At 44.5% G+C, this 21,734-nt stretch overlaps 1 protein-coding gene across 14 annotated transcripts in view; it reads left to right on the forward strand.

The window, feature by feature from the left end:
- DTNB (dystrobrevin beta) overlaps positions 1 to 21,734 on the forward strand; it is a 218,174-nt gene that overhangs the window by 31,518 nt on the left and 164,922 nt on the right. For 13 of the 14 annotated variants that reach the window (XR_012622718.1, XR_012622719.1, XM_074820417.1 and 10 more), the window contains 2 exons: positions 8,254 to 8,408; positions 17,679 to 17,784. Coding sequence is in view for 12 of the 14 variants with exons in the window: in XM_074820417.1 (XP_074676518.1) it covers positions 8,254 to 8,408; positions 17,679 to 17,784 (261 nt within the window). In the remaining 2 variants the exon portion in view is untranslated. Of the gene's footprint in view, positions 1 to 2,807; positions 2,831 to 8,253; positions 8,409 to 17,678; positions 17,785 to 21,734 lie in introns of those variants that run through there. The other variant, XM_074820428.1, reaches the window with a different exon arrangement.

The following is a 21,734-nucleotide window of genomic DNA, read 5'->3' on the forward strand; positions in this document are numbered from 1 at the left end:
TCTTGGCAGCTGACCTTTAGTTTGCATTGTACTGCTGGGATCTTTCCTCCAGTATCTGCCATCCCTTTTTTCTTGGTGCACTTCCTCTTTGGAGAAGTTTTTCAAAGCGTGTGTGACTTTATTTGATATGTTTTGGGCAGTAGCACTTCTGTCTTATTTCTTTAATTCAGCGTTAAAACTCTGTTCCTCTCCTTGCCTTTTCACTACATCGCTCGTGCTGACTTCTCTCCATTTGATGTTTCTGGGCTAGTTCTTATGACAGAGTACTAACTATTGACCACAGTTATTTAAAACCTGGTTTTGGTGGGGTGTTTTTTGTCAGGTATAGTACCTTATGAGTCACCTGAGAGGGAAAAACTTCTTTATCCGTAAGTGTAGCAGTAATGCTGATTTCCCACTGCTCTATATGGTCGTGGCGCTTTCTTCTCATGCACCATCTGCTGTGGACACTCCTCTGTCACTTCGGGATACTCCTCTGTCCCCTCATGTGCTCGTTGTTGTCTCTACGTAATTGGAGAGAAAGTTAAAGACTGGAACCACCTCACTATGATTCTCTAAAATGCTCACAGTGCCATGTGCAAGGTTAGACACAGAGGCAGAGTCTCGACACGTGATTAACACAATTGTCTAGCAAAAGGGGATTTTGGCTAATTTGGAATTGAGATTTTAGGAGTGTAGGAAATCTGTGCAGGAGGGAAAAGCTTTCTCTAAACCAGGATCAAATTAGGCTGTTGACTTTTCAGAGTTGTAGGAGAGCTTTCTGTGGAATGTGAGAGAAAATCTCAGATTCAGGATGGTAGGATCTTGTAAACCTTCTGAGGGCAGAGGAGAAGAGAGGAAGTGTGCTGTATTGTTAGCAGCTTGAGTTTCTGAGTATCACCAGAACTCAAGGAAAGTAATAAAATAGCTGAACTATTAACTGTTGGTTACCTGTGTTTCTGAAAACTTTCTAAGAAGAAAATGTCACGTGAAGTTTGGGAGGGGAGATGTGGGGAGCTGCAGGCCCGTATACATGACACTCGTTTGGGGCAAGTTGTTAGCAATAAAGAATAGGATTAGTTGATGCATGAATAAATGAGATTTTATTGTTGGGGGAAATGGCTTTTGTGATGGGATGCCTTATAAAACCACAGGAGTTCATTAAAGGAGGCCAAAAAAAAAAGGGACCAAGAAAAGGAGTTCTGGCTGATACAGACTTCTTGGATTTCTGAAAGGCACTTGAGAAGGTCCCTTATCAAATGCTTAAAGCCATTTAAAAGTTTGATGAAAGGGATGAAAAGTGGGGTCTGCGTGGGGGTGGAAGATTGGCTAAAAGGAATCAAAAAGGTATATTGCTATAAATGTATATTGATACTGATATAAAAGGTATATTGATCAAATGTATCTTGAGATTGGTGGATAGTGCTGGACCTAAACTGGTTTTAACACTGTCAGCAATGATCTGGAAAAATACAGTGAAAGGTGACAATTTGATACACAGAAAATCGGTGTAGTAAAAGCTAAAATAGACTGAAGAGTTGTAGTATCATCTGACAACGCTGAGTAACTGTGAAATAAGATGGAAGGTGAAATTCAGTGTGAATATATGTGAAGTGGTGCATGCTGGAGGAGTGAAGTGTAATCCTGATGTGATGCACAGAAAGGCAAGCTAAGAAAGTCGTTGCTCCAATGAGAGATCTCGGAGCCGTACTTCTACAAAGACACTGGTGCTCTGTTTAGTGATGGCTAAAACACATGTGAAACGGTACAGAGGGGAAGGACGGGAAGAACAAAGCAGAGAGGTAAAGGCTCTGTGTAAATCCTTGGTGTCTTCACACAAGTGGGTGCTGCTCTAGTACCCCCGTCTGGCAGCCTGCCCTTTCCAGTCCTCATGCATCTTTTCTGAGAAGATCAGCAAAAGCAGAGAAAGCTTTCTGGACAAACAACTAGATGGAGCAGGATTCTTCCACCTGGAAAGAACCACGGTGGTGAAAGGATAGTGCTCTATAAAATCATGAGCGCCACGTTAGTGATGAATAGAAAACAGCTGTTCCTTACCCCTCCAGTACAAGAACTAAAGGGCAGTAACTGCAATTAGCAACAGACTGGAACAACAAAACACAATGGCACTTTAAACTTTACCAGAGGATGTTGTCAGTATCAAATATTTACACCACTTGATTACTCCTTGAACCAGTTTCACTGAAGGCAAATTCATCAAAGGTTGCTGAAGGCAAAGATAGTCTCAGGGAGTGAGGAATATTCTGGGGGACGTGCTTGCCTGAGCCATCTGCTGTTGGGATAAACAGACTTTTGATCTGATCTGCCTCAGCTGTTCTCATACTCTTTTATTTCTTCTTCTGATCATTATGAATATGCTGTCTTATTTTGTTTGGGCTTTTTTTTTCCCTTTCCTGTCTTTCCCACCTGTCTCCCTGATTACTGACCCATTTCAGCACTGAACTACTTCTGTTTCCAGTTTATTTGTTCCCCTGATTCCACCCCCACTCCTGCGCAGCCTCCGCTCGCTTTCCTGAGCCCGCTATCGGCTCCGGCTCAGCTGGAACGCCAGGCTTTCTGGAAATACTGGAAGTTGTAAATTTTTTTTTTTCCCTCATCTCATAATTTACATGAATGATAGTAACTTGGTCTCTGTACTTGCATATGAACAGGCTTATTTTTTTTAAATTCTGAAAATGTGAACAAATGGAGTGTTTTTCAGGCCATACAGTGTCTGACAGCACATATGAAATGGGAGTTGTTCAATGATACCACTTTGCTGTCTCTGGAAGAGATCATTTCCTCTGACATGATACTCCTTGAAAAGGAGTTCCTTTACATGGTGTGCAAGGTAGGAGTTATAAACCCAGCCCACTCCTAAGGACTTTATGATTTTTGTCAGACATCAAGAGACGCCATATAAAAATGTCAGATTTTGTGGATTTGGATGACTTCATTTTGGCATTCAAGTAGATTCACTGTGAAATAATTAGTGCTTCCTTCCATGTCATTTCGGCAAGTAAATTGCAAACAGAACTTCAAGTAAATCTAGACTGCATCCTGCCCATTTTGAGGGCTGTCTGACTTCTCTGACAACTGGCTCTACCTGTGTGGTGCTCCCTGGCTCCCTCGCCTCCTAGCTCCTTTTCTCCTCTCACCACCTCGCTCTGATTAAGCCTTTAGCACTTACTGAAGTTCACCCTAAAAATTCATTCAATAATGTGTGCGAAATACTAAGTTTTTCACATCATAAAGGTCCTGAAAGTTAATCTGCTGTAGATGAATTAGCCTGATTGTGAGGTTTTGATTTTGGGGAGAGGGTATTTTGGGTTTTGGAGGAGTGGGGGTAAAAGGGGGGTTATTTGATTTGTTCCTAATCAGTGGACTGAGTAGTAGTAGTAATAGAAATAGTAATATGTGGTTTGTTGTGCTGTCACATCTACTGAAACCGAACAAGGCCAGTGCATGATTTTATGCAGGTTTTCTTAAATCTCCTTTGTTTATAACAAATGTTAGAGTTGCCACAACATCCGCTGGTCTGGTAGAGGTGAGGCTGCTGCCCTGTCCTGTCCCAGTCCCCCAGAGGTGAGGGTGGGTGTGCGGTCCCAGGAGGAACATGTGCACACAGCCCCGCAGATCAGCACGGATCAATACCCACAGAATCATCTGGGTTGGAAAAGCCCTTGAAGCTCCTCCAGTCCAACCATGAACCTCACCCTGACCGTTCCCAACTCCACCAGATCCCTCAGCGCTGGGTCAACCCGACTCTTCAACCCCTCCAGGGATGGGGACTCCCCCCCTGCCCTGGGCAGCCCATTCCAACGCCCAACAACCCCTTCTGCAAAGAAATCCTTCCTAAGAGCCAGTCTGACCCTGCCCTGGCGCAGCTTGAGGCCATTCCCTCTTGGCCTGCCGCTGGTTCCTTGGCTCAAGAGACTCATCCCCCCTCTCTGCACCCTCCTTTCAGGGAGTTGGAGAGGGCCAGGAGGTCTCCCCTCAGCCTCCTCTTCTCCAGACTAAACCCCCCCAGTTCCCTCAAGCTGCTCCATGTGAACACGAACAGCACCAATGACCTGGTTCTGTTCCCCTCCTCTGCCTGACCAGGATGGAAGCCTGAATGTGGCATAAATATACAGAAGTGCCCATGCCTGTACAATATGGATCCCTCCAGCGATTGGCCTCCAGCTAGTAGCTGGTCCTTGGAGCCCTTCGGATCCTCTGGTCTCTGCAGTATCTGTCGCAGACTTAGGACCTCTCTGATACCTCACTCTCAAAGTCTAACCACTAAATTTTCCTCCAAAAGCATCTTCGTAATCTTGTAGGTGTCCAGGTGGTGTTATTAGGCCTCCTCAGTGTCTTACCTTCTCCAGGCTGAACTGCTGTTTCCTCAGCCTGTCCTCACAGGATATGTGCTCCAGCGTGCTGCCTGTCCTTGTAGCCCTCTACAGAGCTCACTTCAGTTTGTTGTTCATATTCTGTGTCTTTCATATTCTGTGATTCTCAACAATTCTCTCATTCTGGGGAGTCCCAAAGCTGGGCATGGTACCTGGAAGAGATCTAACAAGTGCTGAGCAGAGGAGGATGATCGCTTCCCTCTGCTAGCTGAGCTGCTGGCTCACGTTCCCTTTGTGACCTCAAAACCCACAAGGACCTTCCCAGCAGAGCCACGGCCCAGCCAGGCAGCCCCCAGCCTGGATTGCCGCCAGAGTCTCGTCCTTCCCACCAGCAGGATTTTGCCTTTTCCTGGTTTGAATTTGCTACAGTTCCTGCCGGGCCGTTCCTCCAGCCAGTGTGGGTCCTGCCGGGTGCAGGGGTGTCACCCACTCCTCCCAATCTGGGGGACCTCTGTCTCTATCTGTAACCTGGGCAAGAGCATGCCCCGGCACCTCTCCCAGATCCCAGCTGGGCGTGCGGAGCAGGACATGTCCCGGGACAGATTCCAACAGAAATCCACTTGTTATTGGCCTCCACATAGGATTTGACGCATTATCCACCCCCCTCAAGCCTGGTCATCCAACATGTTCCTTGCCTATCTGATGGCTCACCCGTGCAGCCTCTGACATCCCAGCTTGGATACTGGAATGCTGTGGGGAAATAAAAAGTAAAAAGCCTTGCTCGAGTTGAGGTGAATGATACCTCCAGCCCCAGTCATCTTATCACAGAAAGCAACCGAGCTGGCCAGGTGTGATTTAGCCTCGGTAGATCCATGCTGATGGATCCCAGTCACCTTTTCTTTCATGTACGCAGGAACATGCACCAAGATTTGCTCCATGATTTTCCCAGGAACTGAAGTGGGGCTGACTGGCCTGTATTTCCTTGGATTGTCCTTTTGACTTTAATATAGACTTCAGATTAATGCCAAAAACCCTACACACGCACATATCACCCCACCGCCCCCCCAGAAAACACAGTCAAACCAATTAATCTGTTAAATTTATTTTCTTGGCTCTTGCTGATGTTAATTTGTTGTTTAACAAATATTTATGAATTTGTATGGTAAAAATTGACAACTTCGTAGAAATTGAGAGACACAGGATACACTCAAGGCGTATCCTAGACCCTAGAAAATGAGGGTGCCAGATTTTTGTTGCTTTGTTTTTAACTTAATCAGAGAAATGGTAGAGCCTTCAGCTGAAACTGTACAAAGCATCAGGCAAATGCCTTGGTTGGAAAAGTCAGTTCTGGCAGTTATAAGCAGCTGAAACGAGGCTCTCGAGGGAACTGTTGGACAGGTTTAACAGATATTATGAGCTCTGTTCTTAACATTGAAGTTTTACTACCAACATTCGTAAAAAGGAAATAGTGAGCTGCACAAGTACCATTTTGCATTGGTATTTTGGGGACTGAACAGTGGTTTTCATAGTTCTAAAATTTTTATTCTGTCTGGTTTAAAAAAAAATTTATAACATAGTAGCATTGAACTGAAATTTTAGATGAGAATTAAAGTATAATACCTTGTCATCAGGAAACACTATTGGCACATGTCTGTTGTGACCCTGAGGTGAGCTCTTGAGGAATTAAATGTTAGCCTCTGTTTTGCTCGAGGTTTTCTCTTTGCGGGTAATTTATTGCTCTTTAAAAGGACAGATGACTATATAATTATATCCTACTAATCTTCATCTTTTCCAATTTCTCTGTTAATTTCCCATGTGGAAGTTCCCCACATAAAGGAGTTCAACTTTACTTTGACTATAAAACCACTTTTTTTATGGCCCCAAGATATGGGTTAGTGGGGCTTGATTTTTGGTTGGGTTTTTTTTTTTTCAATTTACCCTTGATATAGCCTGTTCTATTTTATCTCACTTTCAATTTATTTCCATAGCTTTAATTACTTTCTCTTTAAAATCATTTAAAGCTTGCACACTGTTCAGTTCAGATTAACAGACTGTATATACCCAGAAGATTTCTGTCCTTTTTTAAATACAAGTACTGTCATGTTCCAGTCATGTTCTACCAGTCCCACCTTGACAGATTTATTACTCGACCTTCGGGTTTTGTGCATGTGCCAGTTCTGGAGCGATTCTGATCTAGAATGGATTAGGATTCTGAAGGTTTGGCTCTAGTTTTAGTTGCTTCCATAGTTTTCATTTGTGTGCATTTTGATCCTGACTTTTCTTTCCACATTCAGTTATCAGGTTAAATTTATTTTTTCTGTTTGGCTTAATTTTCTAAAATACAGCATTTCCCCTGACCCCCATTTCCCTTTTTTTTTAATTTTTCCATAGAATCATAGAGTGGTCTGAGTTGGAAGGGACCTTAAAGCTCATCATTCCCCCATTATTCCTAATATGGCTTAGAAGATTGTTCAACAAGGGCTTCAGACCTTCGCTTCAAGCTGTCTCTTTAGCCAGCGATAGAAATTCCAGACAGCTTCATCACCCTTAAGTTGGCTATTGCAGGCTTCTTCGTGAGCTTGTTTGTTCAGGAGATTGGAATAATTTCTCTGGTTTTCTAGAAATACACCTTTCTGAAATAGTCTTGGTTTTGTTTTTGTTTTTTTTTTTTTAATGGACGTAGCTCTGATCACTTAAATTAAGCTTATTTTCTGTCAACCTATTGTTTTTGATGTTTAATTACTGATGGTGTCTTCAGTAACCTCATAGATGATTCAGTGTTAGTGAAGAATATTGTTATTAGTAAGACCTAAAATTTTCCAACAATATTATTGCTCTTATTAGAGAAATCTCCCTTTACAGAGTAATCTGACTCTGCAAGTCTCTGAGACCCAGTTCTGCTGTTTGAGGATTTTTTTCCAAAGAGATTTTTGATCCCAGGACAGTTCTGCTTTATCTGCGTACAGCTGCCCTAATATTTTACACAACATCATTTTCTTATAATGCTACCTACACACCTTCTCCTGTATTTTTACCTTTCCTGAGTCGTGAGAGCTGGGGGCCTTGACTTGGTGGGGTGGATCGGCTGGGGCAGAGGGTTGGAGCAGAGCTCTGGGGAGGGGTAGCGGGGCTCCAGAGCAGGAGGCTCAGCAGACGTCCCACCATCCGTGTGGCGGGGGAGTGAAAATACCTGAAAAACGCCCCTGGGACCCCCCTCCCTCCCCTTCTGGTTCTGGATATACCCGGGATTGCTGAGCATCTGGCTCGATCCTCTTTTTGGTGTCAGAAACACATTTCACCCCACATAGCTCATGAAAAAGCACACCTTGTCTGCTCACAAACATTTGTCTCATGTAAGGACAAAGGTTCTTCAGTGTTGGGAGCAGATCAGCTCAGATTTCCTCCCCCCCATCCACTCAGCTGCGTGGCCCCTGCGTTTGAGCCGTGGAGATGGGGGTTGCACCCCAGTTCCTGACTTCTCTGCTTCTGACGCTCACCTAATGCTGGGTCATTGAATTCAACACCTTGATGGGCACCAGATGGACAAGGAGTTTTACCAGTTTTGACTTTGATTCTTACAACTTTTTTTTAATTCTAGGAGGCTTCTCAGAGGATTTTATGTAGTTTTATTTTGAAGGCGTCAGCTTGAAGATGTCCTGTTCTGTAACTTTTATAATGCCTCCTAGCCTCTGCTTCCTTGCTGTTACAGTTAATGCGCTGGCAGAATCTTTTCTCAAGGGATGGAAGAAACAGGAAGGTTTATTTCCCAGCATGTACATTCAAATAATTTGTTTATAAATTTTATCTTGATAGCAAGTGATAAGAAATGATGTTCAGAATAAAGCAAACGTTTCTTGGGATTTAAATGGATTGAAATAACTTTTTGCTTTTCTGTAGTAAGCACGTATTTACTGTAGGGTTTTATTATATTTTCTTACAGATATTTTCTCTCAAATATCAGATTCAAATGGACTAATGATATTTACAAAGTTTGATCAGTTTTTGAAAGAAGTTCTAAAACTTCCAACAGCTGTGTTTGAGGGGCCTTCTTTTGGATACACAGAGCATTCTGTACGGACCTGTTTCCCACAACAAGTAAGCATTAACAAAACAGGATTTTTTTGTATTGCTTGTTAATATAGTGCTTTTTTCTGAAGTCCACTGGCTGTGTCGGTTGTAGTTTGTATGGGGTTTGGAGGGAGGGGGATGGGAATATGGCTGTATAACCTAAGCAGTTTTAAGACAGTCAGTAAATTAAAATAGTATGTCTGGGCTTTAGGCAACTAAAGGATTTTGCATAATTTTAGCTTGTTCCCCCTCCTTGAAGGGACATGTCTGCTCCCCATCAGAAGAACAGCAAGGATAACCTATTTCTTTTCTAAAACATGAAACACAGCATTTCTGCTATTTTCCCTTGATTCTTTTTTTTTTTAAGCTTTCTCAGTGTGTTAAGAGTATTAGTTTCAACAAATCACTTGCGCGTTGGTTGGGTCTGTACAAAACAAATATGGTGTGTAGACATCGTTTATTTTTAAATCTATTTCACTGTTGTGCTTATTGGTATAGCTGTCTTTTCCAAAATATTGCCATTACATGTAATGTTTGGAGTAGATGTTGTAGTAATGATCTTAAAAGAGCTTTTGATTTCCTTATACATTTCAGTTGTAATTTAATTGTTCCAAGGATTTGTTTCTAATTTGAGATAATGTAAATAGTATAAATAATCCTTAAATTGACTGTAAACATGAACGTAGATAATCTTAGCCCTAAAATTAAATGTTTGACTCTGGTCATGATTATGTTCTGGAAGAAATATTTCTGAAGTATTTAGAATTAGAATTTATAGTCTCTTTTGCTAAATTTAAGTTAATTAGCAATTAGTATATTTGAAATACTACACAGTAAGAAACAGCCTTTGATTTAGGAAATGATGAGGGCTCCAGCTCATCTGTGAGTTACTGAGGTCAGAGATTTGTTTTACTAAGAGTGTAATTAAGAAATTCTTTTTTCTGTTTCCACACCGGCCGAGGCATTTGTGGGCCTTGCTTGTTCCCGTGGCTGTGCCCCCCCTTTCCGTTCTGTCAGTGGCAACCGTTTCGTGCGCAGGGAAACGGATCAAACCACGGTTCCTGCAAATGGTGCCGCTGTTGAATGCAAAACCTCAGCCTCCCTGTGGAGCTGCAGGAGTCAGACAACGGGTTTGAAGCTCTGCATTGTCTGCACAGGGAATGGGGATGGGGTTTCTTTGTTCAGAAACCTGCGCTCTGGAAGTGACCGTTCCTCTTACCCATAGCGAGCGGCTGGTGTAGCTAGCGAGGCTTTGGCAGTTGACTGAGGTTTCTAAGATACTTGATGCAAATCTCGCCATGGTAGCCAAGTGAGGTACAGTAACTGCCCATGAACATGGGCCAGCAGTGTGCCCAGGTGGCCAAGAAGGCCAATGGCATCCTGGCTTGTACCAGTCATAGTGTGGCCAGCAGGAAAGGGCAGGGATTGTTCCCCCTGGACTCGGCACTGGTGAGGCCGCCCCTCGATTCCTGGGTTCAGTTTTGGGCCCCTCACTCCAAAAAGGCCATTGAATGACTCGAGCGTGTCCAGAGAAGGGCAACGGGGCTGGTGCAGGGTCTGGAGCACAGGTCTGATGGGGAGCGGCTGAGGGAACTGGGGGGGTTTAGTCTGGAGAAGAGGAGGCTGAGGGGAGACCTCCTGGCCCTCTCCAACTGCCTGAAAGGAGGGTGCAGAGAGGGGGGATGAGTCTCTTGAGCCAAGGAACCAGCGCCAGGACAAGAGGAAATGCCTCAAGCTGCGCCAGGGCAGGGTCAGACTGGCTCTTAGGAAGGATTTCTTTGCAGAAGGGGTTGTTGGGCGTTGGAATGGGCTGCCCAGGGCAGGGGGGGAGTCCCCGTCCCTGGAGGTATTTAACAGATGTGTAGACATAGCACTCAGGGACAGGGTTTAGTGGTAGCCTTGCAGTGTTGGGTTAATGGTTGGATTTGATGATCTTAAAGGTCTTTTCCAACCTAAACAATTCTACGATTCTGATTTGCACGTGGCTTGCTTGCAGCATGTCTTAGCACTTTTTGACTTTGTCTCCCATGAAAAATAAAGCTAATTTTTCATATTGATTCACTTTTAGAAATTCCCTTGCTCTAATTTTATTCAGCAAAACAAAATCCCTAGAGTAAGGCCAGGTTTGTAGAGAGCGGTAATGGTCTTTTTAATTACTTCAGATATACACCATACCCTAAGACAGTTCTTTCATTTACTTTATAACATTGAAACAAACAGGTCCTGGGAAGTAGATGGATAATCTGTCTTTAGATCTAATTCCATTTTCTTATGCCTCCCAGATCTGAAAATATGCTTCCCAGAGGTACTTCTGTGATAGTCTCCTTTTACAGCCCTCATTTTGCTGAAATTCTCTCCAGATGGCACTGGTAAAGCTGTGGGGTTTCAGACTTTGGCATTTACATGACGGACGTATAAGTTACATCTGTACTAGTTAAGTAAACAGTGCCTTGAGCTGTTCTATGGTCCGAAGGCCAACTGGAATGGTCTAACCACGTCCATGCTATTAAACTCTCTTATTCCCTCAAGCAGGGTGGTTACATGGAAACTGTATATTAAAAATGATCCTAGCTGATACTAACACTCGATCTGGATGGTGGAATCATTGGGGAGAGTGAGTGGTTAGACCAGGCCCGGGTTTAATATAACATAAAAGCATTCATGATTGAGTTTCAGTGCCAGGAACATTCCCTAGTGTTACTTAAGCTACCAAGAGATAAATCCTTCCTGGCCAGCTGTGGTTCCTGGCTGCCCACGGAGGTCCTGGTTCTGGGAGCCACTTCTTTCAGTTGCCAAAGGCTAATAACTTACTGCTGTCCGAGTGATGAAAGGGCAGATGGGCAAAGCCTCAGTGATTGTAGACGCTCCATAACTCCGTTTCATTTCTTGGATCACAGATGGAATAATTCAAACTTGTTGCCCACGCAAAATGGAGTTTATTGGGATGCTTGTGACAAGAGCTGCATTTTTTGTGATGGCTTCCAGATGTATAAAGAGCTTCCAGTAATAATTTACTATTCTAGGTCAAGTGGGGGCTTCCACAGATGTAAGATATCATGTTATACTTTTCTTAGGACTTTTGTTCTCTTGGCTACAGCGAACATTTGTCAGAGATGTTGTGTCACCATGACATTCCCTGCCTTAGTCAGACTCTTCCTGTGTTGATGGCACAGCCTGTCCTGTCGCTGCGGAGGTGTGTCCGCTTCATATCTCATTTACAGAGCAGTTTCATTGCAGTGTTTCTACTGAGCTGAGAAGTTCACTTCGGAGACTTGGCAGCCAGGAGCTTGGCTTCTGTACCTTCGAACTGCACATTATTCTGTTGAAACCCAGCAGCACAAACTATCCAAGCAGGCCTAGCTAGGCGTTGACTTGTGCGTGCCTTACAGAAAGCTTTGCTAAAGCACTGGCTGCCTTAGGCTTGCTGGAGGGCATGGCTGAGAGCTGACCTGGCTGCACAAGCTTAACAGTGGCAGAAGGATGGTCAGGGTGTACAGTCTTGTTAAAACCAGTAATAAGGATGGATTTATTAAGGACAGGATGGTCTCGTGTCTAAAAGATGGTGTAAGCGTACTCTGGTGGAGTTGCAGTTTAAGCACAAGGTGCAGGGCAGTTAGATACAGGCGGGGTCCAACACAGCTGCTTAGATCGGTGTAACTTGTTTTGATCTCTGTAGAGTTAAAAATCATATATCTTTGTGTTGGCTCAGGGGATGTGGTTTTCTGCCAGTATTTTGTGGAGAAATATATGCATTAACATCTTGTTGAAACAAGCATGTTGGCAGTGTAACAATAAAACTGGCTGAGGTTTTGCTGTTGAAGCAAGCCTGTGGTGGTGTTCTAAAGAGAATAGCCACTGCACCCACCTGCAAGAAGATCTGAGACTACAGAGCTAAAGACAAGTACATATGCTAACAGCAATTGATAGAAACAATTAAAATGGGATAGGGGGTAAGCAGGTGATTACAGAGAATATCTATATAGAAATGCATTTGTTCTCCTGGGGAGCACTTGATCCTCCCGACTGGCTGTGCCTTCACATTTACTAATTTTCAATTTATGTTCCTGGAGTTTGGAACCTGCTGCCAGATTATTTGATTGTTTTTGCATCACACATGGTGACTGAGTGATGTTTTTGTGGTTGCTCCGTGGTTGGGTTCTGAACCCAGTACAAAATGTTAGACCAGCTACAAGAAAGGGCTTTATCTAGGCTCCTTCTCTGACACGTTCATAGTTTCTTGGAGGAGACTGCTGTTTGCTTTCCTGTCAGCTCAGCTGTTACTGAGAATTCCTGTGCCCAGACAGACAAGATGTAGCAGGGATAATTGTCACGTCCCGCTCAGAGGAGGGAGACAAGTGACTCAGATTTGTAAATCCCCAACGGAGTGGACAGCGGTGAGACAAGCCTCAAAGTCCAGACATTTATTACTTCCCACAATGTACTAATTGGATACATGATAACTGGCTGAGTATATAACGAGTTGTGGCAAGCAATACAGTGTGCCTTGTGTTGCTTAACGGCAGTGAAGGAGAAGGGGAAAAAGGAAAGGAGGGAGATGGAGGGAGCAGAGGAATAGAGATCACTGCTCTGGGCTCCTCCATCCCGCCAGTGAGGGTTCCAGGAGGCATCTGCCTTCTTCACTTCACTCTCTGACCCCCCCTCTCCTTGCCCCCCCTCAATTTATACCCCCTCTCCTTGGGTCCGTCCCCTAGGTCGACCCACACACCTACGTATCCCGTGGATGGGGAGGGGTCAGGTGTTTCATGGGATGATGTAATTAGCATGATCTTGTTAGTCTTCGTTAGCATATCCAGGGTGTTCACTTTAATACACCTTCCGTGGATCACGAAGCAAAGGTCGTTCACCGGACAGATGCCCCTTGAGACTTGACCAGGTACCCCAGAGCAGAACCGTCCTGTCCCCACAGGGCTCCCCCCTCCAGCTGCCTCCTGTGTCACTGGGGCAGCCTCATCAGCTTCGACCTCCCCACCACCCACCCCGGCACTGGAGTTTCATTCCTTGCGAGTGCTTGAGACATTCCTCAGCTCGGAAGCCTCCACTCCCCCCGCTATCCTTCATCTCTTGCTCAGGCTGTTGTTCTCAGTCTTTGTTTCTCACAGGCCTGTTTCTTTCCGGACATATTTTTACATGTCATCTCTCACAATAATGCTGCATGGTTATTTTTGGTCAATTGGTTGCAAAATATCCTACCTGTATGGGTGAAAAAAACCCAAAGCCTCTGTCCCTGCTGCCCTCTCATGAATTACATGGAAGTTGCATCACTCCATGCACAGGCTTCAACAACTAAAAAGGTTCTCACTGCCTGAAGGGAAGCAGTTTTTTTCTTTGAGGAACAACCTTGTCTATAGCAGAAAGAAGTCTTCCTGCTAGGTTTAGGTTCTCCTTCTGCCACTGTGCGTGTCACGTATCGCTGTCTAATCATAGTCACAGAATTACAGAGCGGTTTGGGGGGGGAGGGACCTTAAAGCCCACCCAGTGCCACCCCCTTGCCCCGGGCAGGGACACCTTCCACTAGCCCAGGTTGCCCAAAGCCCCGTCCAACCTGGCCTTGAACCCTTCCAGGGAGGGGGCAGCCACAGCTTCTCTGGGCAACCTGTGCCAGGGCCTCACCCCCCTCACAGGGGACAATTTCTTCTTAATATCAAACCTAAATCTCCCCTCTGTCAGTTTAAACCCATTACCCTTGTCCTGTCACTACAGGCCCTGGTAAAAAAATCTTTCTCCATCTTTCTTATAACCCCCTTCATATACTGAAAGGCCCCAGTAATATCTCCCGAGAGCTTTCTTCAGGCTGAACAACCTAAACTTTCTCCATCAGAGAGGTGTTTCAGCCCTCTGACAATTGTTGTGGCCTCCTCTGGCCCCGCTCGAGAAGGTCCGTGTCCTTCTGCTGTTGGTGCCCCCAGAGCTGGACCCAGCACTGCAGGGGGGTCTCACCAGAGCGGAGCAGAGGGGGAGAATCCCCCCCTCGCCCTGCTGCCCACACTGCTCTGGGTGCAGCCCAGCACACGGGTGGCTTTCTGGGCTGCCATTGCCAGCTCACAGGCAGTTTTCCATCCACTGATCCCCCCAAGTCCTTCTCCTTGGGGCTGCTCCCCATCCCTTCAGCCCCCAGCCTGGGTTGATACCAGGGATTGCCCTGACCCATGGGCAGCACCTTGCCCTTGGCCTTGTTGAACTCCATGAGGTTGGCACATCCCGCCTCTCCAGCACATCCATGTCCCTCTGGATGGCACATCCCTTCCCTCCAGTGTGTCAGCCGCACCACACAGCTTGGTGGTGTTGGGGATCTTGCTGAGGGTGCCTCGATCCCACTGTCCATGTCATTGGTGATGAAATTAAATAGTACCAGTCCCAGTACAGACACTTGAGGGACACCACTCATTACTGGTTTCCACATGGACGTTGAGCCGTTGACTCTTTGGACGCATCCATCCAGCCAGTTCCTCATCCATCTAACGGTCCACCCAAAAAACTTGTCTCTCTCCAGTTCAGTGGCCAGAAAGCTGTGCTGGACCGTGTCAGAGGCCTTACAGAAGTGCAGGCACATGCCACCCGTAGTGCTTCTCTTGCCCACTGATGCAGTCACGTCGTAGAGGCCCTTGATTAGTCGGACATGAGTTGCCCTTCATGAAGCCATGCTGGCTGTCTCGAATCACCTCCCTGTCTTCCATGTGTTTTAACATGTTTTCCAGGAAGATCTGCTCCGTGAGCCAGCAGTGTGCCCAGGTGGCCAAGAAAGCCAACGGCATCCTGGCTTGTATTAGAAATAGTGTGGCCAGCAGAAGCAGGGAGGTGATAGTCCCCCTGTACTCTGCACTGGTGAGGCCACACCTGGAGTGTTGTGTCCAGTTTTGGGCACCTCAATCCAAGAGAGATCTCGAGGGGCTGGAGCGAGTGCAGAGGAGGGCAACGAAGCTGGGGAAGGGCCTGGAGAATAAATCCTGTGAGGAGAGATTGAAGGAGCTGGGACTATTTAGTGTGAGGAGGAGAAGGCTGAGGGGAGACCTCATCACTCTCTACAGCTCCCTGAAAGGACATTGTAGAGAGGTTGGTGCTGGTCTCTTCTCCCAGGGAATTAGTGACAGAACAAGAGGGAACGGCTTTAAACTGCAACAGGGGAGGTTCAGACTGGACATGAGGAGAAAATGTTTCCCAGCAAGAGTGGTCAGAGAGTGGAATAGGCTGCCCAGGGAGGGGGTGGAGTCCCCATCCCTGGGTGTGTTTAAGGGCCGTTTGGATGAGCTGTTGGGGGATGTGGGGTAGGGGAGAACTTTGTAGAGTCGGGCTGAGGGTTGGACTCGATGATCCCAAGGGGCTTTTCCAACCTGAATGATTCTGGGATTCTGTGATCTTACCAGGCAGGGAGGTGAGCCTGACTGGTAGTTCCTGGGGTGCTTCTTTTGACACTTTTTAAGAATGGATGTGATTTCTAATGGATCCTGTCTTGTCTCCGGAAAACTTCTCTGTGAGCAGTGCTGATTATTTGAGTAACCTTCATGCTCCTGTATGTGAGGCAGTATGAGAGATGAGCACCAAGGCAAAATTGGGAACCTTGGAGGCATTTTTCTAAAGTCGTACAATCCCTATCCAAGTAAGCAACTTAGTAATTATGTTAAGATTTGAAATGTACAATCTGCACATCAAGTATGGATGATGCTGCTACCTAACATCATCAGCAGCGTGGTTCCTGGGTGTACAAGCAGCCCTTTCTGGTCCCAGACATCACGTACCACAATCGGTTAATTCACAGGTAAAAACTGTGGTTCTCCTTCTCTCAGAGCCTGGTTTAGCATATTTAGTGTTTCATGGCCTTACCGGGATGCGCATTTGTTAAAAGATTTTGGATTTCTTCACCCATAGAGAGGGGAAGGCAGGTTGACTGTGTGTAGTTATTAATAGCCCGAAGGCTGACTTGGCTCTGCGGAGGAGGGAGGGCTGAGATCGCCGGGCGAGATCCGGGCGTTCACTCTTCTCCAGGTACTGCGTCTGATGGCGTGTCTGGCAAAGGAAATTCTTGGACTCTCTTGTAGGAGCAGTTAAGTATTCAGGAAAAGCTTTTCACTTACCAAGCAGAGAGACTGGAACAAGGACACCTTATAAAAATTGGAAGAAGTAAGATTAAATATTTCTTAGAATTTTCCTAAATGGTAACTGGGATGGATAATTATAATTCCATATTATCTCTCCAGGGTAGTTAGCTGCAGAGGTATTAGATGTGTGTATTTGCCACTAATCATGAAAATATTGATACTTTAAATATAAACCTTCTCTTTAATTAGAAACAAACCAAAACAAAACCCCAAACAACCCACACCCAAAACAAAAAAAAACCCCAGACAAAAACCACCTTAATTTCTGACATGATAGTTGCAAGTGAAAGCTCCAATGAGTTTCTCAGCTCCCAGGAAACCAGCCTGGCTTTTCCTCCAGCTCTGCTTAGCCTCCCTGTTGTGGATGCCTCCACATGCTGGGGGGAGAAGGACGTGCCATCTGACCAGCTGGTCTTCTGCCTGGGAGAAGTTCCGAAGCACCTAGCTTATTGCATGCAAAAGGCAGCGAGCTCTTTCTCTGTATCCACTATATCCTTAGCTGGTTTGCTTACCAGTTATCTCCATCTGTTTGTATTTGCAGCAGATACTTTCTCTTGCTCACTTGAATTTAAAACCTTAAAAAATATTACTTTTAACACCCCTGACCTCCTTCTCCTAACGATTTAATTTCATTTTTATTGACAGTTGTTGAAAAGCTTAGCCTAGTTCTCCCCTTGCCTCTTTTTTTCTTATTTTGCCTTAAAAAAAAATTATTTACTATATGGTTCATGTATGAGTATTAGCTGTGATTAACTCTTATGTGTGTCTGCTTTTTTCAGTGCTGTGTGTATGTTTGAAATACTGTTTTCTACACTGTTCAATAACCTCCACTCACATTTGTTCTATTCCTCTTCAAAACAAGAATCTTTAACGGCAGCTCGGGAACCAATCCTGACTGACTAGTCCTCCATTTCCTGGAGTTTTCTGTTCATCTGTTTATCATTTATTTTTGTATGACTGTGTCATGTCTATACTAATACCTTCTTTGTGGTGTTACTGTTTGCTAATATAGATTGAAACTCCCTGAGCAAAGAAGTTGTGATTTTGATCTCTTTAATGGCATATGAAATATTCCTGGTAGACAGAAGTTGAGTCAGAGAGAGGTTTTAAGGCTGTGGTAGTTTTTGGTGTATAAAATTGAAATTTTTCTTATAATTAAGTTCTATTTCTCTTTTCTTTGCAGAAAAAGATCATGCTAAACATGTTTTTAGACACATTGATGGCTGATCCACCTCCTCAGTGCCTTGTGTGGCTGCCTCTCATGCACAGACTTGCCCATGTTGAAAATGGTAAATGCAATATTTTCTTGTTCAAAACATCTGGTCAGAGGAGGGTTTCTGTTCAACATATGTAAATATGCTGTCCTTTCTTACGTAAGGAAGCACTTAATGCCTTCATTGTTCCCACTGTAACGCTCTTAGTCCCAGAGTATTTAAGCCCAGACTTTTGTTGGAGTGAAAAGTGTTCTATGCTTCTGGGATGAAGACCGGTTCTTTATGAAATCCTCAGCAACAATGCAAAACAAGATTAGTTTTAGAGTTCCAACGTCACTAGTAGTGGGAGATGAAGAAGCAAGCCACAGAAAAATTATATTCTCTAAATGTTCATGTTTATTCTGAAGCCTTTAAAAAAAACTTTGCTTGCTGAACTATGCTTTAACATACGCTTTCAAGTGCTAACTCCCAAAGATTTTGGTACCCATTCAAATGTCTGTCTGGAGTCGCATTTGAGCACATGAGTCACTTCAGTGCTCGCTATAGGAGGCAACTGCTGAGCTCCTCTCACTTCCAGACCTTTTCTTAGCTAAAATTTCCTGGGTTTACTGCCTATGGAAAGTATTTAAGGAGCAATAAGGGATGGAAAAATGAAGATTAACAGTGAGAAAGAGTGATGAAAGAATCATCTGGCTGAGAGGGCTTTGTGGAGTTCAGGGAAGCAAAAAGGTTTCCTGCAGAAGGTTGTGCAAGTGTTTCAAAACTATTTGTTGTTTTTAACGGCCAAATAAGTGGTGTGTTTGCTTGTACAGTTGCACGCAGTATATGTTTATGATGTTTTGTACGTGAATTCTAGAAAAAAAACCCACAACTTTTTTTTTCTTCACCCATATCTTAAATTTCATCTTTTGTTTCCTACCCTACAGAGTAAAATCATGTTCCCATCCTTCAAAACCCCTGCCCTACTAGTTGTTACCTCCTCTTCCTCTTGATGCATTTATAGTCATTTCTAGACTTCTTCCTTCTAAGACACAGGTCGATAAACTCTAGACTCTTGGTTTTGCCCAGCTGTTTACAGGCACAGCTCGGCAGTCTGTCTCTAGCTAAGTTTTCATGATTTATATTCCATTCTCTGTTTCCTGACATTTATGCCTGTGACACAGTTCAGTATTGCTGCGATTTTGATATGCTGGGTTTTGGCATTTGTTTCATTGTCTTCTCTTGATCCTCTGGCAAAGCATATCTGGTTGTGAATTTAATCTGCATTTGTTCAGCAGTGAACAAGAATGGAATTGGGCCTTCTCTTCTTTGTTGCAACAGAAGAGAAGGTGAATTTCCTGATTGCTCTATATGTTTATAGACATTTCCTGATAACCGTGGGTCTCATTAAAAAGCTGATTTTTTTAAAGAATGTGGAGGGGAGCAATTTCATGGAGACAAATCTTACAGGAAAACTTACCAAAAGGAGGTTGATCTAGTTAGAATATTAGGTGAGCTACAGTACTGCAGTGTCTTTCCATCCTTATGTGACAGGCCGCCCGAACAGAAGGGCAGCAGCAACTTCTCGCTTTCTTCTTCTTCCTTTATCCTCTTCCCCTTATAAACTCATACTTCAAGAAAAGCACACAGGGTGGAATAAATACGGTAAGGAAACAGGCAGTAAAATTGTTTATATGAACAAGTCAGGGTAGAATTGCACAGAGCTCAGGCAAGGGTGAAATGTTTAAACATAATGTTTGGACGGAAGTGAACTGGTGGAAAGATCTGGAGATAATCCATAGTCTGATCTTTCATCTGCTTGAAAGCACCTGAAGGACATTACTAGATACCCAGATTAATATCATCCTTGTAGATTAGTCCCTGCATTCCTGTATTCTCTGGCAGCTTCTGTTGCCTGCACTGCGATATGGCCGCGCTAGAGCAGGCAGCTCCAGCCCAGCCATCTGCCCTGGGAGCACTTGCCTAAGTGCCCCTTTTTTTGACACTTTCTTCCAAGCAACCAGGGATTCTCCCCATTCATCTCTTCTACCAACCAGCCCTCAGGTTTAATCCCTCGTTACACACAGGAGCCTTGTTACACATAGGCTTTGCATTCAGATAACTTGATAGGATAATTTTTAATGTTTGTGGCATTAAAATTATGTTTCTAATTCTTATCAGTGTCTTTGACAGCTGCCTCCCAAGCTGCTTGCTGAATTATGTTGCCATGGATAATTCATGCCAGTGTCTTTGCCCTCTAAGGTTAATACAATTTTTTCTTCCTGAGAAACTTTTATTCTGTCACAAGTAGTATTTTTGCTCCAGAGTCAGGCAACAGTTCCTCTGTCTGGCTAAAAGAGCTGATGAGAAATCGTTGCAGCTGATGTACAGGGGTATGTAGGAAGCCACAGTGGGCGTAGCAGGTGGGGGAGATCAAGTCTGCATTATGTCCCTACAGCAAAAGAAGTTAAGGGAGACTCGGTGCTGGGGGCCTGACTGTGGGAAGGTAAAAATAGCAAACTTAAAGGATAGAGACAGTAGAAGGAATGAGCTTGGGATTACTGGGACATGTGGTAGGAAAAGAAATGTTGAAGGAACACACAGCTCCGATTATAGATGTGCCCGCTAAGGAAAAAGGGAGCCAGAAGCTTTTCTAGTTTAAAGTCTGGGACAGGACATATACAAGGGTTCACTGTTGCTCTGGATCTGGATTGAATATCTCCTGTTAAATGATCATTTTCAGTGTTTTAAAAGCAGAAGATGGAAGGTGTGAAGCTTGCACTGACAATGGCTACTGCTGTGGATTCTGTGACTAAATTAATAGGAGGTTACTTCGTAAGGGTTGTGTAGGTTTTAATACCTGCATATGTTAAAATACCATAAATTTTGTTGAAATGCATGATTGTAGAGGAGGTTACCAGAATGCCTCTCCTCTCAATTGAAAGCTTTTCCAGAACATAAGCAAAACCATGAAAGAAACAGAAATTAATGCTGATTTAAAACAGGATCATCTTTTATCTGGGTATGGTGGTATGTTGTACTAATAATGCCTTCAGTCAGATTTTTGTCAGCCTTACAAGCCAGCCAAAGCCAATCCTCTGATTTGGAGGAGAGCGTTGGCCACAAAGATTCTCTAGTCTTCCCCCATTACTTGCTAACAGGTTGCTGCCCCCAGCACATACTTCTTTGAGACATTGCCTCTGCGTCTAATCCTGACCAGTCCTTCAGTGCTGTGCTCTCATCCAGGACTGGCGCGGTGGGGACTTCAGCGCTGGGTAGGGTCGGAATTGGCATCTCCCTGTGGCCATCTTGGAGCCCAAAGCTGAGTCATTACGTTCCCAGACAAAACACTGGAGTGGTTTCACAAGGTGTTCCACAATTATTAATAGGGTTTAAATTTCAGACATTGATTTGGGCCCTTAATGAATTTGGTACACTTGTTTTTTAGATTTTAAGCTACAGCTGGCACCTGTGTTTCAGCACTGTGCAATTTCTTAGTGACAGGTTCTCACATCCAGCGTAAACTAAGATCAGCCACAGTCACAACGGGGAGAGTAGCCCTGAGACCCCCCCAGACGCTGGAGCTTGCCTTACTAGGGTTGCTGCTGAAGGTCTCTCTGGCTCCTGAACCTCTGTTATGTTGTGATCTGATACTAAAACTTGAGAATTATGAGACCTTTCCACTTTTACCAGTGGAAATCATAAAGGCAGATCCTTCAGGTTCAGAGGCAAAACCTGGACAGAAGGGCAGCTTGTGATGAATAACCTCCCTGCTCAAGGTAAACTTCACTCTCTAGTGTTACACAGATTTTTTTAAATTTTTAAGGCAGATGTTTTACTAGAGGTGCTGAACTGTTTCTTCAGAATAGCTTTGCAAGGCTGTAGTCAGGTATCCTGACCCGTATATGAGGATTCTCCCAGGGCAGATTCATGAGAATGTGAGGTCTTAAAAATAATTTTGCCTCTTCCCTGATGAGCTGCAGGAAGTTCAGCACTGGGAGGTGCAAAGTCCAGCGCTGGGGAAGGAATAACCCCCCACACCAGTG

Source organism: Strix aluco, chromosome 3 (assembly GCF_031877795.1).
Source record: "Strix aluco isolate bStrAlu1 chromosome 3, bStrAlu1.hap1, whole genome shotgun sequence".
NCBI lineage: Eukaryota > Metazoa > Chordata > Aves > Strigiformes > Strigidae > Strix > Strix aluco.